At 41.1% G+C, this 19,345-nt stretch overlaps 1 protein-coding gene across 3 annotated transcripts in view; it reads left to right on the forward strand.

Moving 5' to 3' along the window:
* Nucleotides 1-19,345, forward strand: part of LOC140459719 (tetraspanin-15) — a 181,250-nt gene that overhangs the window by 42,433 nt on the left and 119,472 nt on the right. For all 3 annotated transcript variants that reach the window (XM_072554159.1, XM_072554158.1, XM_072554160.1), the window contains 2 exons: nt 6,998-7,072; nt 16,667-16,762. In XM_072554159.1, the coding sequence (XP_072410260.1) occupies nt 6,998-7,072; nt 16,667-16,762 (171 nt within the window). The remainder of the gene's footprint in view (nt 1-6,997; nt 7,073-16,666; nt 16,763-19,345) is intronic.

Genomic DNA, 19,345 nt, shown 5'->3' on the forward strand with positions numbered 1-19,345 from the left:
GCTGCCTTTTTAATTAATGTTCTATTTGTGCACTTTGTAAAAAACACAGTGTTTGGGGTAAAATCTGTGAATTCCTCAGCTCACGCTGTCGGCAGAAACCCTGCAGTGGTCAAAGGAGGCTCACTGTCAACACTGACTCACGGAATCTAGGGAATTGTCAACAAATGTTGTCATGCCAGGGCAAGATGCCCATATTCAGTGAGAACTCAGGCTTGGCGACAGGTTAGCGATATGCCATCGAGCTGAATTAAAACACTGGGAAGAAAGGCTTTGTTCTAATTTCAAAAACAAACATATGTGACTTGTTTGTACACAAGCATCAAACGTGACTTTTAGACGGAGTAGCCTGTCGTCCTTTGGCTATTCCCAAGTCCTCCAAAGCCAAAAGATAGAATTTGGAAGCCACTCACTGTTGCCTTTTGGCAAATGCCAGTTTGCACATCGCAAGTTCCCAGAAACAACGAATGAATGTTCAGATAATTTGCTCTTCATCTCTGACACTTCAGTTCCACTGAGACTTGATGTCAGCAGTGGAATCTTACTACTTTTGCTTGGCTGTGATTTGGGCGAGAGTGAAAACTCTGTTGAGTGATATATCTTTCTCCTGCTGTTGTTCAAACTTAAGTGATGAACAGCTTTCTTTTCAAGTCCCCGCTTGTCATCTTTAATATGATACATTTTCTCCTGTTGACTACAGCAGGGAAGTGACTCGATGCTAATTTTGTACCAGATCCTTTGTAGCTGAAGGAACCAAGACAGTTAATTAGTGCTTAGTTTTAGTTTTAATATGTTGGATCTGAATTGAACTTTTTTTCTGACACAGGATTTGTCATTGGGACTGTCGTGTGCACCTGCTTTGCCGCATGAACAAATCCTAGAACAGATTGGTGTCTGCAAAACAAACAGTGAATTATTCAGTTCCAAGAAATAAATTAATTTCCCTTCCAAGCTCTTCCTTTTCAATACACTCCAATCTATTGAGCAGGCAGCTGCACTTCAAGACTTAAGAACACCAAATAGAACTGAGCAAATTCTAACTTTACATTATTTCTTTCTCCTTATCCCATTGTTACTACTTATGGGATCTGACTATGTGCATTTTGGAAACAAGTTTTCCAGACAACTTGAAACTGACTCAGTTTATGGAAACCTGACGTTCTAAGGTGCAGAATTGTTGAAGACTAACGTATATTTTACATGGCTCCATCTGTCTATAGGCAGCTCCTCTTTGTTAAGAATCTGTAGAATTAACAAATGACTGAGCAAGATTGGAAGCTCATTGTGGTCACTTGAAAAGAGACCCTGACTCTATCTGGCTAATTTCATTGGAGGATATTTTGAACTGTGCCCCATCAGTAATACATAATTTTTTTCCGAAAGAACAAGGTCTTGCTATTTGAGTTAGTGTTTGTGACTCTATTGTTGAACAATGTGTATGTGTGGGTGTGCTGAAGCCAGCATTCTGCATCTTTACAATAGGTGAGGATTAATTTACATTCAACTGCTGCTAACTGACTCTGACCCCTTGCTTCCTTGGGTATTTATTTTCATCACATTAATAGTTTTACTCGGTTTTTGTGTGCAGAAGTGTGCATCTGTCAGGAACTGAATTTAATTAGGATAGCGAGTTATAGCAGACCAAAGACTGTCAAATGCTGCAGTGCATGCTGAACAGTGCTCTGGTGACAAGACACTCACTCAAAACTGATCCTTAGACAGTGCAGAACTCAGGAGGGAGTGGTCACGTCACCAGGATGAAACTCTGGCGAATGTAGTGAGTGTCCCACCACAGTAAAATCTGCAATGGAAAGCTCATTTCAGTAATGGTGACAATGACAACTATCCTTGACTGTCATTATATTATCTGCTACGTCCATGTTCTTCAACAAAGGAAATCAGCCATCCCTACCTGGTCTGCCTAGATGTGACTCCAGGCTAATAACAGAGTGGTCTATTTCTGATTGCCCTCTAAAACAACCTAGCAAGCCATGCAGTGCAAGGGCAATTAGGACATGCAACAAGAGCTAGCCTTACCAGGCACACAAACATTCAATGACAGAATAAAGAAAATGAACTGTTCCAGTACAAACCTCTGACATTCTACTTCTTCCAGGGCACTGACCCTCCAATAGTGCGGCATTCCCTCAGCACTGACCCTGTGACAGTACGGCACTCCCTCAGTAATGACCCTCCGACAGTGTAGCACTTCCTCAGCACTGACCCTCCGATAATACGGTACTCCCTCAGTACTGGCCCTCTGACAGTGCAGCAGTTCCTCAGTACTGGCCCTCTGACTGTGCAGTAGTTCCTCAGTACTGGCCCTCTGACTGTGCAGCACTACCTCATTACTGACCCTCTGATCGTGCAGCAATTCTTCAGTGGCACTCCCTCAAGATTGTCCCTCTGACAGTACAAGACTCCCGCAGTGCTGACCCTCCAACAGTGTTTGACAATGCAGTGCTCCCTCAGTACTGTGCTTTAATATAAAATGGGTGACATGCTCAATTTCTGGAGCATGACTCTCAAACCCTGTCGTTCTGAGTCAGAAATGGAAGAACATATGAAACAGAGGGTACAAGTCTAAAGGGGGTGCAGGAGCAGAGGGACCTGTGTGTATGTGTGCACCAATCATTGAAAGTAGCAGGACAGTTGGAGAGAGCTGTTCACAAAGTATACTGTATCCTGGATATTTTTAATAGGTGCACTGAGCAAGAAGACAATGTTGAACTTGTGTAAGACATGTATTAGACCTCAGCTCAACTATTGTGCACAATTCTGTCTGGTAATGATGTGAACACATTAGATAGCAGTGGGGAAACTATTGGAAGCATTTCTGAGGGACAGAATTAATCTATGCTCAGAGAAGTAGGGATTAATGAAGAACAGTCAGTGTGGTTTTGATAAAGGGAGGACACGTCTGACCAGCTTGATTGAATTTTCAACAAAAATTCCGTGTGTAGATAGGAAAATGCATCCAAATTAGTCCACTTGGACTTCAACAAGGCTTTTGACAAGGTGCTGCATGGGAGACTGATAGCAAGGCTGAGAGCTTATGGCATCCAAGATAATTTGGATCCACAATTGGACTGAGTGGCAGGAAGCAGAGCACAATGTCCGAGGGGGGTTTTGGGCATGGAAGCCTGTGTCCACTGGGGTTTCACAGGGCTCAGTGTTGCTTGAAGTATACATAACTAATTTAGACTTGAATGTGGGAGGGTTGTGGATGTTACAAAAAATAGTGGGGTGGGAAATAGTGAGGAAGGTAGCCTTAGATTGCTGGAGGACATACACTGGCCAGATGGGCTGATCAATGGCAAATGGAGTTCAAACTGGAGAAGTGTGAGTTGATGCATTTGGGCAAGACGAACAAGGCAAGGATATACATGGTGAACATCATAGGAAGCACCGAAGATCAGAGAGACCTTGGTGTGCATGTCCACTGGCCCCTTAAGGTATCTGGGCAAGGGGATAAAGTGGGACAGAAGACATATGGGATACTTGCCTTCATGAGCTGAGGCATAGAGTTTAAGAGCAGGGAGGTTATGCTGGAACTGTATAAAACATGGGTGAGGCTGCAACTGGAGTATTGTGTGCATTACAGGAGGGATGCGATTGCAATGAACAGAGTGTAGAGGAGTTTTACTAGGAGAGTTTTAGTCTTAAAGAGAGATTGTACTGAGTTGTTTTCCTTGGAGCAGAGCAAACTGAGGTGGGACGACATGACTGGGAAGTATAAAGTTATCAGGGGCATTGGTTAGAGATAGGAAGCAACATTTCTTTTTGGTGGAGGGATCAATGACCAGAGTACACGATTTAAGGTTAGGGACTGGAGATTTTTCCTTACCCAGATGGTGCTCTGAACCTGGAACTCACTGCTATAAGGTGGTAGAGACAGAAATCCTCATTACATTGAAGAAGCATTTCGATGTGCGGTTATGATGCCAAGACACACAAGGTCTTGGGCCAGGTGCTGGAAAAAGGAATTTGAATAATGCTTGTTCTGGATTGGTGCAGACTCAATGGGCCGAAGGGCCTTTTTTCATTGCTGTAGGCCTCTATAACACTATGCACAAGTGCAGAAGTAATTTACAAGAGTGATTCCAGGGAAGAATAACTTCCGTTATGAAGACGGATTAGAGATATTGGGACTGAGAAAAAGGCTAAGAGGAGATTTGATAGAACTTTTCAAAATCACGAAGGGGCTGGAATGAATAGATCAGGAAAAACTTTCTGCTCATGAAAAGGTTTTAAGTGAGAGATCATGGATTTCAAGTGCTTTGCAAAAGAGGTGAGAAGAAGACGTTTTCACACAGTGAGCGGTTCAGGTCTGGAAATATGGTGAAGGCAGATACAATTGAGGCATTCAAGAGGTGCCAGCCAGAACAGCTGCATTTGAAGAGTCTGCATACTTCTCCAACCTGTCCCATAATGGGACACAGGCAATAAGTGTCCGTTTCTCAACCCTGCTCCCATCGAAGTCAGGAACCTAATTAGAATATAATTCCTCTCCAACTCACCACAGTTAGCCTTGATGCTATCTCCCCAGAGCATTAACCAGAACTTCCACATTACTCTTCCAGTGACTTGACCATGATCCTACTATCTTCCCTACCTGATCACAGGGAGGCAGAATAGGGACTCTAACTGGCCTACGATGCCCTGAGAAACAAATGGGGAGAATCGATCAAATGTCCCAGCTCTGCCCTGTGATTCCTGCTGGAAGGTAGCTGGAGATGTGTAAAAGTTGAGTCGTGCTCTAATGAAGTCACTGATCATGTCAGTGGACGTACTAAAAAAATTAGGTTCATTGCTGTTGTGTGGAATCCTTGTTTCGGAGCCAAAGTCTGTCATTTGGACATGTAGGTGAGAAAGCTGAGACTGTTGGATCTAGCCAAGAACAGAGCCAAGAACACCACACTCAGGAGATGGATGGGAGAGGTGGTTCCCTACAGGGAGGGAAACAAAGGCATAAGAGCTTAACAGAACTTGATGTGAATTGCATTTGAACTTACTCAGAGAAATAGACCACATTGCAATGAACATTGCTGTAATTAAACTCACTTGAAATCAGATTGAAAAATTCTTCAACCAAGAGTGAACAAATAAATCCTGCTTCTCATTTTAATAATGTACTTGTTTTCTTTCCTACATATGGAAATATATCCCCCCCAGGTTTTAATTTTACTAGTTCAGTGTTCATGATCTATAAACCTCTTTGATTACAGCAGGATTTTTCGACACAGTGAATCATCTCTACACACCTAATGACTCACGATGAATATTGGACCCTCCTCAGGGATAACAAGCTCGTTACAGTATTTGCATAATAAATGAAATGGTTCTTCAGGAGAAGGGAAATATATTTTCAATTAAATTTAACACAACACTGTCAAAGAGCTGAGAATAATTGTGATTTGTTTTGTGATGGAATGATGTACAGTATTTCACTTATCCAACTCTCAGATCAAGTATCATAAACATAAGATACAAATGGAAAGGATGAGAAATATCCTATGTGTGGTGCTTTCAGTTCTTGAGAGTGCATTTTGTCTCAAATCTGTAATTGCGCACCAGTAATTTGATGGCAAATATGTTGAATGCATCCCTTCAATAAAGATTGAATCATATTGCGAGAAAGAGGTGTGTGGATAAATTCAGAATAAAGTTGGGAACACCGGCAAGAGGCAGCCAGAATCAGCCTGGGGAACCCATGGTGTTGTGAGGACTGGATGGACCTGTCTGCCTTCTATCTCTTGCCTGACTGATCCATTGTATGAGTCTCCTGCATTTCTCACATTTCTAGCCCTTCTCAGGTTTTGCTGTGATAGTCCATCAGACCAAAGGGATGATTGAAGAATGCTGCATTGACAGAGGACACTGGGTTTAGAGTTGGTCATTTCACCTCTTGGACCAGGCTTTTCAATCCCATGCTGCATCTGTGATAGGCCTTTGAAACGTCCCCAGCTCGATTTTATGGCCAAGACCCCAGTTCAATATGTCACAGTTTGACTGCATTTCCCCAAAGGCCATGGATCAGGGAGGGGGAGTGTCTTTTTATTTCTTCATTGGATGTGAGCATTTCTGGCTGGGCCAGCATTTCTTACCTATCTCTGGTTTCCTTGAGAAGGAGATGGCAAGCTGTCTACTTGAATCACAGCAGTCCATTTAAGCAATGAAGCACTTGCTTGTGGTTGAGTGCAGGGAGTTTTTATCTAACCTGACCGATCCGGTGGCTCAATGATTAACATTGCTGCCTCACCCTTGGGTGACTGTCTGTGTGGAGTTTGCACGTTCTCCCCATGTCTGCGTGGGTTTCCTCCCATAGTCCAAAGATGTGCAGTTTAGGTGGATTGGCCATGCTGAATTGCCCCATAGTGTCCAGGAATGTGTAGGCTAGGTGGATTATAAATGGGAAATACAGAGATAGGGTGGGGAGAATGGGTTTGGGTGAGAATGCTCTTTGGAGGGTCACTGTGGATTCATTGAGCCAAATGGCCTGATTTGCAGACTGTAGAGATTTTGTGATTGATCTGCATATATTCCAGCTTAAGCTTGTTGCCTATCTTCTGTTAGTGGTGACACCCTCACTCTCCTCAGCCCTAAATTCTCACTGAATCTTCCCTTATGTCACTCTATGTTTAAGACGACGTTTGTAGTCTACCAGTTTTATCTCTTGCATATGCAAAGTTTGGTCTAATTATATTTCTTTTCACGCATGTTCAGTCATTTTATTATGTTAAAGGTGTCATATAAATGTGATAGTGGTTTTAACAGCTCTTGCCTTGAAAAATACAAAAAAAATCTATTTAAAAAGAAATCCTTGAATTCTGGAGATTGGTTTGTCAGAAACAGTTGTCATTGAATGAATCTGGAATTTTCTATCCTCAGTGTGCTTAATTCATAGAATCTAATTCTCACTTATCCTTTTCACCCATATTAATCCTTATTATTGTCACCGCTCCCAACTCATTTTTGTTTGTCTTTTTGTTTCCTGCAGTTTAAGTGGACGCTTGTCACCGTGGTGGTTCTGCAGTTGATTTTCGTAATCGTTAGCGTTTTGTGCCGCAATAAGGTAGGTCTGATTGCTTTTCCTTTCACATCGTACCTTCTTCAATCATTTTCCTGACCCAGCGTGGTGGAAAATTTGATTGGTGCCACATCCAGAAACATCCACTTCCTGCACCACCGAAACTCACCAGCAGCAGTGTGTACCATCTAAAAGGTGCACTGGAGAAATAACACCAAGGTTCATGAGATAGCACTTTCAAAACCCACGACCACTTCTATCTTGAAGGACAAGGACAGAAAATACATGAGAACACCACCCCTTGCAAGTTCCCCTCCAAATCACTCATCATCCTGACTTGTAAATATATCACTATCCCTTCAGTGGCACCTGACCAAAATCCTGGAATTTTCTACTTTCTGGAATTGTGCATGTACCTGCACCAAATGGACTTTAGTGTTTCAGTTCACCTACCACCTTCCCAAGGGCATTTAGGGATAATGCTACCCATCTATTCACACTCACATACCTTGAATGAATAAAAAGACAAAATCAGCTGGGCTTTGCACATCTCAGTGTTTCTGTGAGCATATTAATGTTGGGGGTTGGTCCTAAACTAATTTAGATTTGGACATTTCCAGCTTTCAACCTAGAATCAAAGGTCTTAGGTTGAACACTGTGAAGAATAATTAGCCAGCCCTCCCACATTTGTGTTGATATGGATGTGGGGAGGTGCATGTGTGTGTGCATGTATTTGTTCATGTACGTATTTGTGTGTGAAGGTGCACGATAATTTGTGTGTGTCAGTGTAGGTATTTATGCACATTGCACATGTAAGTGTAAAAGGACTGGGCTACGTTGAAATGGTGTGTTGATACTATCCTGAGCATCCACTATGAGTCTGGGGGGGAAGGGAATGATAATTAAAAGGAGAAAATAACATTAGTTTGTTGGTTGTCATTGGTTACGGAAAAGGCCAGCCTCGGTTAGCTTTTTGTTGCGTGTTAATAGTGTGAATTTGTCTTGCAAAGATCTCACTCTCTAAATGAGTCAACATTTAATTGCAAATCTTTGTAAGTCTTATCCCCTCCACTGAGCTGGTCTTTAAGAGCCATTTAAAGAAGCTATGTCATTTTCAAAAATGAATTTATGGTGCATATCCCCAGTTTTTCTCACTCCATTATTGGTGAAGTTGCCCTCAGCCGCTCAGGCTCAAAACTCTGGAATTTCTTCCCTCAACCTCTCTGTCTCCTTTGAATCTACCTCTTTCACCAAACTTTTGATCACCTGTTCCAATGTCTGTAAGATAACTTCTCTCCTTTTTGACTACCCTGTGAAGTGCCATGGCATGTTTTACTCTGTTCAAATGCTGTAGCAATGCACATCATTGCTATTCAGCAGAGAGCATTGATGGATTGTGGCATTCAGAGAATGTGCAGCTAAATGCTAATCAGCAAATGTACACTGTCAGGTCCCTTGTTTCTCATGTTCGTGCAGGCCCAGGAATTGCAACGGTATCACAAGTGGAAGGGTGAAACTAAAATATATCAGATCCCAGCTAAAAGTACGGCCAGAGGATTTGTGGTCAGACAAGAACACTGGCTGAGTGAAAGTCAGAAATTACATTTGGGTGAAGAGATTATTGGAGGCAACATCAGTGACCCAGGGTTCGATTCCAGCCTTGGGTGACTGCCTGTGTGGAGTTTGCACAATCTTCATGTTCTGCGTGGGTTTCCTCCGGGTGCTCCGGTTTCCTCCCACAGTCCAAAGATGTACAGGTTCGGTGGATTGGCCATGCTAAAGTGCCCACGATGTTAAGTGCATTAGTCAGAGCTAAATGTAGGGAAATGAGTCTGGGTGGGTTACTCTTTGGAGGGTCTGTGTGTGTGGACTTGTTGGGCCGAAGGGCCTGTTCCACACTGTAGGGAATCTAATCTGAATAACATGTCCTCTGGGGATGAAAAGACACAATAATCATGGTTCACTTAATTTCAGCAATCAAACAATTTGCAAAAAGTAGCATTCTGCTGGACCTGTGCAATTATCATCCAACCTGATTGCAAAAGGTTGATAAAGAGTCTTCAACTGATAAGAAAATTCTGAGCCAAGCACAACTGTGACAGAAGGGCCTGTTTGTCATTGTTGAATAAATGGGAATAGTGTAGTAGGCTCTGCTTGATTCCACGCAGCCAGTTACGAATCAGTGTGCCTGATCATTTGGCTCCTTTATATTCTGTCAGATTGTCATACTCGATCGTCCAGAGAAACCACGCCCGACAATTCTGAATTTAACATCACTATCCTGCAAAGAGTTACTCCCTCCTTACTCTCCCAAGTCTGCCTACAAGACGCAAGTCGGGAATGTGATGGAATACTCCCCACTTGCCCTGGATTTTGCAGCCCCAACAACACTCAACAAGCTTGACATCATCCAGGACAAAGCAGCCCCTGTTTGATTGGCACTGCATTTACAAATGTCCACTCCCTCCACCACCGATGTTCAGCACTTTCCATGTGTACCATTTACAAGATGTACTATGTATTTCATCAAGGCTCCTTAGACAGCAGCTTCCAAACCCACTACCACTTCCAGCTAGAAGGACAAGGGCAGCAGTTAAATGGGAGTTGCACCCTCTCAAAGTTCCCCTAAAAGTCACACACCATCCTTATGTGGAAAAACAGTATTGTTCCTTCATGGTTGCTGGGTCAATATCCTGGAGCTCCCTGCATTCCATTGACTGCAGTAGTTCAAGACTGCAGCTTAATAACCCCTTCTTGAGGATAGCTAGGGAATGAATAAAAAACAGTAATTCAGAACATACAATGGTTCCACTTCCTTAAAGTTCCTTCATTTATTAGAATCATCTGGTATTCCCTATCTCTGTGTATATGCATTTATCTTTCTCCTTTGAAATATCTTTATGCTCTCCTCATGGCCACATCTTCACCAGCTTCTTTGTTGGATAAGGATATGGAAACAGTCTATTTGAGGACAAAATAAATGCTCCCTTCCATATTCTATTCCAAGTGTTTTATTAAAATAGAATGCAACAACTGAATTTTATTTTCCAACATCTGGCTTGAACTAGTCTCCCCAATGGTTTTGATTGACATGATTCTACTAATTGCCTTTAGTTACATGCATGAGAAGGCCTTATTTTGATAACCACATTGTAATGTTACTTTGCTTAGCATCCAAGATTCGTTTGCTTTGGGGTAGACTACTGTTGAACTCCACGTACAAAGAAGCACACTTGATAATATTGGTGCGAGGTTAATAAACTTCACGGTATATGTTGCAACTGAAGGAACCGAGAGTGACTGGAATCACAACAACACAAGCCTATGGAGATAGGGTATTGGAAAATAATAACATATCCTTCACTTCATTCTGGTTTCTGGTCACAGGCACTACTCCCTCCCTCTGTCCTTACTCAACTACTTCTTCGGCTCTGCTAATTCCAGGACTCTTTTGAAGTCATTTGCCAATATGTAACCTCATCATTCCTAAGGTCACAACATGAAATAATTCTGGATGAGGGTGGCCATTTGGCCCACTTTAATCAAACTATTCAGGGAACCATTCAGTGGTCCTGAATTCATTCCTGGAATCCCCACCGTGGAATTACTTTATTCATGAGTTCAGAGTGGCGTCTTTGTCTTGACAACTTGTTTCACATCAAATCCACTTATTGTCTGAAGGAAAGAACCTTATGCCAGTGCTAAAGTCAGTTTTTACAAGTTTGAGCCGGCGTGCTGTGTAAATTAATTAAACATTCTCATTAACATTTTCAATATCCTTAACAGTCTTGGTGATACAGTCTTACAATAAGACACCTGTTACAGCTCTTTTCCTGAGGCAGAGCATGCCACATTTATGAGTCTTTCTGTCTACTGTGCCTCTGACATTGCTGTCACTATTTGACTGTCTCCCAGTTTTTGGTGCTCAGAACAGGGCTGCTGTATCCAGACGTGATGTGTTGAGAGCACCAAGAGGTTTGGCTTGTATTCTGCCTATTTGGCTTTGGTCACTGAAAATGTTCATGACTTTAATATTTCTTGTTTGAATAGTTTGGATATAATAAGGTGACTAAGAGACGAAGACACTCCTGGGTCTTTGTTTTGGCCTTAGCTTTCTCAGTATATTGTTTATTTTGTTTTAGCATTTCACTTATACTATTGAGAGTTAGATTCATTAAGGATTTAAATGTTTTTAACAATTGAATATTTTGTTGACATAAAGTCACAAAAGTTTGCAGATAAAGATGTTTACAACTTTAATGCAAGTTCAGAATGGTCAAATACTTTGGCTTCCAATGACCTGGGAGGAATTCTTCAGATGTTAGCTCCCTTGGTGTTTTTTTTCATTTAATGGAGTGTCTTTCCTTTTTATTTTAGCAGTGTTACTCTTTTTATATTAGTCTTGCTAATATAAACAAGCTGCTCTATACTTCATGGTCTCTCTCTTTCTGTGGTTGAAAACAGCATCTGGTGTTTAGGACAGATTGTCTCAGGTCTTATCTTTAACTTCTCCATTTACCTCTCCTAAAGTACACAGTCTCAGTACAACTTCACCAAAAAATATAGAACAGCCTTCCCATTCTTGTGCAGTCAGGTCAAACAGTTTTACATTTCATCCTTCATCAAACCAAATGCTTGCTCCCAAAGCAGATTAAAAAGTCCATCAATTCATTTTCAAAATAGTCTTTGGTGTGAGTGTCTGAAGCAGTAGGCCACATAATGAAATTTCCAAAGAGTAATCCTCCTAGCGTTAACAATGTTACAATTGCAGCACATGTTAAAAGTTCTTTCGCAAGTTCAGCACATTGCCAGGGCTTGCTGGCAAAGGCTGAAGTTAAAAATTGCAGAGGAATTCGTGTTGCAGCATGAATAGAGGGAACTGGGTGTCCCTGTGCATGAATTGCAAAATGTTGGTTTGCAAGTGCAACAGGTAATTAAGAAAGCAAATGGAATATTGTCCTTCATTGCTAGAGGGATGGAGTTTTAAAATAGGGAGGTTATGCTGAAGCCAGACCTGGAGTACTGTTTTGGTCTCCTTACTTGAGAAAGGATGTATTGGCATTGGAGGCGGTGCGGAGAAGGTTCACTAGGTTGATTCTGGAGTTAAGAGGGTTGCCTTATGAGGAGAGATTGAGTAGGCTGAGACCATACTCATGGGAATTTAGATGAATGGGGAGGAAGCAACGTTTTAGAAACATACAGTATAAAATTATGAAGGGAAAAGATAAGATAGAAACAGGAAGGTTATTTCCACTGGAGGGTGAAACTAGAACTAAGGGACATAGCATCAAAATAAGATTTAGAAGTAAGTTGAGTAGGAACTGCTTCACCCAAAGTGTTGTGAATCTGTGCAATTCCCTGCCCAGTGAAGCAGTTGCGGCTACCTTGTTGAATATTTTCAAGGCAAAGAGAGAGAGATTTTTGAACAGTAAAGAATTCAAGGGTTATGGTGAGAGGTCAGGTAAGTGGAGCTGAGACCACGAAAAGATCAGCCATGATCTTATGGAATGGTGGATCAGGCTCAAGGGGTCAGATGTCCTACTCCTGCTCCTATTTCTTATGATCTTATGTTCTTATATGCTGCGTTTTTAACAGGCTTGCTTAAGTAGCAGACTGAAGAATTACATATTGAAATAATGAATAGTACAGAGGGGCCCGTTAAGTATGTAAATCACTCAGGAGAAAGTGAGTCGAACAGGGTGGCGCTGGAAAAGCATAGCAGGTCAGGCAGCATCCAAGGAGCAGGAGAATTGACATTTCGGGCATCAGGAATGTAAACCACTCATCTTTACATTCAAGGTGATACAGCAACTCAGATAAGCAACAAGTCCCACTTTTAGCAAAAGTGAATTTTATGGAAAATGAAATGGATCTTGAGAATAGCAGAGCAGCCGCTTAAAATACGTCTTAGTATTGGGTAATTGAGTTGAATTAACTATCAGAAAGCTGAAGCTTGATCAATGATTTACAGCCTGATTGATGATTTTCAGCCTGATGGAGTTCAGCCTGGGGCAGACCTATTTACCAGATGCCAGGTAAAGCAATGATATTCATTCATTACAAATCTAGGTGCGGCATTTGAGGCATCACTTACTCAATGGAGCTTAGTTTCAGTGAAAAGTTCAACTTTGACATTAATTGCTTTTTGCTTTGCTCTCATTGTATAAACCTTGCAGTGTAAAATATCAGAGATGGGAACAGTTCTTTTCCACCCCTTTGTATTGCAGCGCAGTAATATATTACTGTACATGGGTGAATAGTCAGTGTGCACTGAATGCTGATTAGAATACCACACTGTTGCAGTCTGCGTGCAGGCAGCTATTTCGTTCCAGCTTCATATGTTCATACAGCTACTGAATAAAGCAAGCAATCCATCGCCACCTACAAACTATGCGAGGCTGCATTTAAGAGATCGCCTCCTTGTATCCATGGTGCTAGGGAAGCAGCCTAGGCAGTAGAAGTGACCACGTTGTTGGTGAGATGTACCCCTCCCCCTCTGTCGTGAGCTTCCTTTTGCAGGCTGTCATTTGTGGATTCCCCCAAGCCCCACTCCCAAGGCATTTCGCAAGCAAGATGCTAGAATTGTGACCATAACACAACTGTGGCTTTATGATGTTCTTGCTGCTGTAGAATGTGTGATTCATGTGCTGCCTGTGGCAGTTCTACATCATAAATATGAAGTTTGCCACTTTCTTTATGGTTCAATGCAGTTTGTTTCAGGAGGGGACAATTCATGCTAAAGGCCAATATGGCTGTGGCCCAGTCTGTCTCCATTATGGTGTGCATGCCAATCACTTTCCCTGCCCTCCATTATGCACCTGGTTTCTTGGAAAATTGGTTGCTGATGCTGAATGATTGAGTGGTAGAAATCCCTCCCTAAATCTTACTGCTTTGGAGCATCTTTATCCTCTTTGAAGATGCTTCCTAAAACCTGTCTATTGAAACCAGTTGTCCAGCTTTGGTGGCAATGTACTTCTGAATCACTCAGAAGATCAGTTGGTCATGTTTACAGATACTCTGGCCACTCTCCCACAGTCACATGTTACCCCAGGTACAATGGCAGCATGAGATCATCCTCAGAAGTAATACAAATGTAAATGCCCTAATCCTGGGGAATCATTATGCAAACAATTTCCTGACTCAGTGATTCCCCAAGACAATGTAGGTGTGATATACCTAGCTTCAGGGGATGGCTGTGAAAGCACTTTTGAATGGAAGAGATTGAATGATAGTTTAATTTGCTAATAGTAGGGGGAGTAGAAGCAAATGACTGTCTAAATGCGGTGGGAATCTGCATTCCTGCCTGACTGTCATCTCCACCCACTTCCAGAATGTTCAGTCAGTACAGTTTAATATTACGTTAATGTCCAGAGAGATATTCCAGTTTAATCTTTTAACATCTCAGGAGGGCCCATATCTGTGATACATTTAAGAACTCTGAGGGAAAATAAACTGCTGAGAACAAATTATTGACACAATTGGAAACAAAATCTTTCCCTCTCCAAATATCTATAGGCGCCAGTGAAGGCATTTTTTGGGTGCCCTGCAATACTTTTGAATTGTCTGTGTTCTGATTATAACACAACACTTTGGAGGAACAAATTGTCTCAGTGCAGCTTCTAAACGAATGCAGGGTGGCAAAGTTGGAGTATACTCTTGTTTGGGAACAAGAGATTTTCCCAGTAGCTGCATGGAAGGAAGCCCTTTGCTTTAATGTGCATGTTTCAGAACTTTCATAGAGTTATCTAATCAATCACTCTACTCAGTTTTTGACCTGTAGCCAACAAATAGTTCATTCCCTGCTCGTGTTTATCTGATTCTTTTGGGAAAGTTACGATTGAATCTGTTTTACAGAGCTTTGTAGATCACAGCAATACACTACATAAAAATTGTTTTATCATGTGTCTGGTGTCAATCGATACAAAGCCACTTAGTGAAATTGAAATAAAGATACGCATACCTTTGCTTTCATGGAGAAATATTAGTGACTTACTCAGTCTGTTTTCATCCCACACCCAGAATCACAAATGCTCACTATTTATGTGTTCACATAATTAATAGTTACCACCCCTTTTCTTTTATCTAAAATAAAGTAATTAACAAACATAATAATATGATTAAATAGATATTAGCATTGGTTCTTTTGCCACTCATCACAAATCAGTGTCCTGCCACTGGAATCAGCTCTACCTTATTTTGTTTATCAAAATGATTGATTTTTAACATCTCAATCAAAGGTTGCTTCAAATCACTGCATGAGCATGTGATGCTGACCACTACTAACCTTTGGTTGTGCAGATTCTCTTTTCTGACTGGGTCTGCAGGGCTTACTTCATTGGAAGTAGTCGAGAAAAAATACTTGAGCAGAGGCTTTTGGTCTTAAACAAGATGTGGTTTATTGCATGGTAGCAATATGAGTCTGATAGGCATTGATGCTAAGATTATGATGAGGCTTGAGTAATAGGTCTGAATTTCTTGAACTTCTGAACTGTTCTGCCTTGACCCGCCCAAGTCCTTAAGACATCATGAGGCTGGGTGGAGCTTCATACATCATTCAGCATTAACTCTTTCAGTACCGTTACATTGTACAACAAACTCTAGTTTGTCTGGAGTCTCATCATTAAGGAAGGCACTCACTACTGCTGCTCATTCTGGTTATTGCTTCTGCATGGTCCCTGAGATATCTGTGCTCAAGTGCAGAGCCAAGATTGAGCAGAAATCCTGAGCTGAAGTCTAACCAGTGTTTTAATAAAGGGCTACTTTCACTTCCTGGATTTTGACAATGGGCTTTCATTAATAAAGCCAGGGAGCTCATAAGTTTTTTTTTTAACAGACTTCTTAAAATTATGTGTATCCACATTGCTTCTGTAATGCCCTTTGAAATTAGCTTTTTATTGCAGTGCTCTTCTAAAGGAATTGCATTCCAGTACTCCACACTTCTCTGAATTAAATTTAATTTGTGTCTGTCCATTTCATCATTCTGTGTTCTTCTGAAGTATGTTATGATTCTCCTTGTTAATTGTTACATTTTTAAAGTTTTGAGTTATCTGCAAACCTTTGAATATTACATTATATTTATCTATATAAAAGAGCAGTGGTTCTAACGCTGAGTCCTGAGGGATGTCACTGTGCATTCCTCTGCAGTCTGTAAAAAGCACTTTTCCCACTATTCTTGTCTTTCCATCCCTTATCCAATTTTGATTCAATGCTACAATTCTGCTTTTAATCCTATAGGCATTAATTTTGGTAACAAATCTACTAAGAGATACTTTGCTAAATGCCTTTTAAAAATCCATCGAGCCAACATCAAAACATAACCCTCATCAGTCCTTTCTGTTACTTCATCAAACGACTCAATCAGTGCAGTCAAACACAATTTGCAAGTCCATGCTCACTTTCACATATTGCGCATAACTTTTTTCATGCCAGTTAATTTGGGATCAGATTAATCCCTTTGTGTACAGTGACTTTTTACATTTTTTAAATTGGCACACACTGTTCCATCATGACAGGACATTGCAAACATGAAATCTCAGAGATAAAAAGGATTGTTTTTGAGCTCGTTCCTGCTAGCCTTAGAAAGAAGTTAATTATGTTTTAACCAACTTCTGAATGTTTCTGAATATTTTTCATCCTCAGGTACTTTTGTTGTTTAAAGCCAATGTGCGTGAGGGGATTAAACACTATTATGACGACTTGGATTTCAAAAACATTCTGGATCGCATCCAGATCAAGGTCAGTCTCTGTTGTGGATTAATCAGTAGCTGTCTGCATGGTTCTCTTAGCTTCTATCACCTTTGTCTTTGAGGTGAAGTTCCCTAAGCATTGAAGTGTGAACTGTGGCCACCTTTGGTTTGAGGTCATTATTTACCTAACCAGTTTTACCAGTGTTTCCAGAATTGTTGTATTCTGTATGATATGACAACCTGATGTCTTTGATTTTCATATGGATGTATAAAAGCTCAGATCTCATGGGAATTTTGTATTGCTGAGATATTTCAGTTGCTACATCAATCTAACAGTTGGGGAGTGAGGGGCAGAATATGAAAAATGCTTAAAGTGAGACAGGCCCTCTGCATTACTTCCATATGGAATGTCTTTTTGCAAAACTTGCCTCTTCTTTAAAATACAATACACTTATATTCTAGGAAAGAGGGAGGCATGGAAAATATTGTCCACCCACACACAGTCCCAAAAAACAGCAACCAGTATTGTGGTGAGTTAGTTTATTGATCTTCCCCTCTAAGAAAAACTTGCATTGTGGAATGTCTTTTACAAACTTTTTCTCCAAAGTGCTTTTCCAGTAAATGTGATCACTATTATAAATGTGAGAAGCACAGGAGGCTGCACAGGCCAGACAGCACAAATAACAATGATACTGACCAGTAAATCTGGTTTTTAGAACTGTTGATTGAGGGTAAGTACTGACCAGGACATTAGGAACAACTATGCTCCTGCCCTTCTTTGAAATACTGCCATCCAATAATTTGGAGTCCATTTCAGAAGCAAGAAGAGACATTGGTTTCAAATCTCATCCAAAAAGTGTGTCCTCTGACACAAAAGCACATCCTCAGTGCTGCACTGGAGTGTCAGCCCCCATTTTATCATTCAAGTTTTGGAGTGTGATTTGTACTTTGAACCTTCCAAATTATTAGGGAATGGTGTCACCCACTAACTTCAGCTACCAATGAACACGTATTTGACAATGAGTTTGAACTGTCCTGTCAAGCAACTGCTTGAGGCAAATTTACTTATTGATTGTGTTTTCCACTGGTCTTTGTGAATCAGCTGACAATGACTGTCATGGTCTGTCATAAATCAACATTACGTGTGCCAGAGGTTTAAATCGGCATCAATTTAGAGCAGGGTTGCAGAACAGAGAGATCAATTATTGTTAAGTCACCTCGAAAACGAATGTGAAATGGTTTATGGAGTAGTTTAAGAATTGGCAGGGCAGTCATTCTTCTACGAAGATGGCTTTGAGTGCCTGACTCAGCCATTTTCCCAGGAATATCTCAGAATGCTGACAATGAGAAATTCACTGCTGGTGTCAGTGATGGATAAATAGTTCCAAATGGCACTTTGCTGATGCTAGGGACAGATTAAATTACACTAATTTGAGCAGCAGAGCATGCTATGCAAAAGAACAAACATTATAGACGAATTTGACAATTGCAACATTTAAGAGGCATCTGGATGGGTATGTGAATAGGAAGGGTTTGGAGGAATATGGGCCGGGTGCTGGTAGGTGGTGCTAGATTGAGTTGGGATATTCTGGTCGGTATGGACAGGTTGGACCGAAGGGTCTGTTTCCATGCTGTACATCTCTGACTTAAAAAAGACTTCATGTTTTGGGTTCAAGGTGAGTAAAATCATCAGCACAAGTTGCTTTGAATTAAACATGGCTTAATTTGAACCTTGATACATTCTCTATATGAGCTGAAAATGTCCTGCATTCAAGACCCTGAAAATTGCTTACTTCCTATATGCTGTAACAGAAACAAGTATTCTGTTCCACAGAAGCTGCAGTGATGTTATTCAGTGAAACTACATGGAAGAATTTCAATCCAAAGGTGTGCATGTCAGGTGAATTGGCCATGATGAATTGCCCACAGTGTTAGATACATTACTCAGGAGTAAATATAGGGTAGGGGAATGTATCTGTGTGGGTTATTCTTCAGAGGGTCAGTTTGGACCTGTTGGGCCAAAGGGCCTGTTTCCATACTGTAGGGAATCTAATCTAGTGAAAGCCCCAGCTTAGTCATCAATGGTGGAGAATCAGGCCGCTTTTCCCCAAATGTTGATTGAATTTCGTCAGCTTTGTGAAAATGATCTCTGGTCATGAGCCCATGGGTCACAGTTGTTACCAATTTTGCCCTTACTGGCCTTAGTACAATTGGTGGGGCTGTCCAAATATTAGAATGGGAAATGGTAATGTCAGCAGTTCTTGGTTGGGGAAATGTCACCATATTTGCATTTCATTATAACTTCTTGAGTTCTTTTCATTGCTCCATGTGTCTTTGGCTGTGTGGACCCTAAGTTCTAGCATTCTCTCTGAAACCTTCCTTCCTTTAACATGGAATCAAAACCTCCTTTTGGCCAAATATTTTGTGAATATATACTTTTGTCACCATCTACTACACATTGTCACATTTTGTTTGATTTTCCCCCTGTGCAGAGCTGACAGATGTTTTTAAGCTGTTGATGTACCTGGGTTTTATTAATCCTCATGGCTTTTGCTGTTTGCACTCAAAATTGCAGAATCTTAGGAGGTTACAGTACAAAAAGCGGCCGTTCAGCCATTGTGCCGCCCCGGCA

This window comes from Chiloscyllium punctatum, chromosome 35 (assembly GCF_047496795.1).
Source record: "Chiloscyllium punctatum isolate Juve2018m chromosome 35, sChiPun1.3, whole genome shotgun sequence".
In the NCBI taxonomy this organism is placed as follows: domain Eukaryota; kingdom Metazoa; phylum Chordata; class Chondrichthyes; order Orectolobiformes; family Hemiscylliidae; genus Chiloscyllium; species Chiloscyllium punctatum.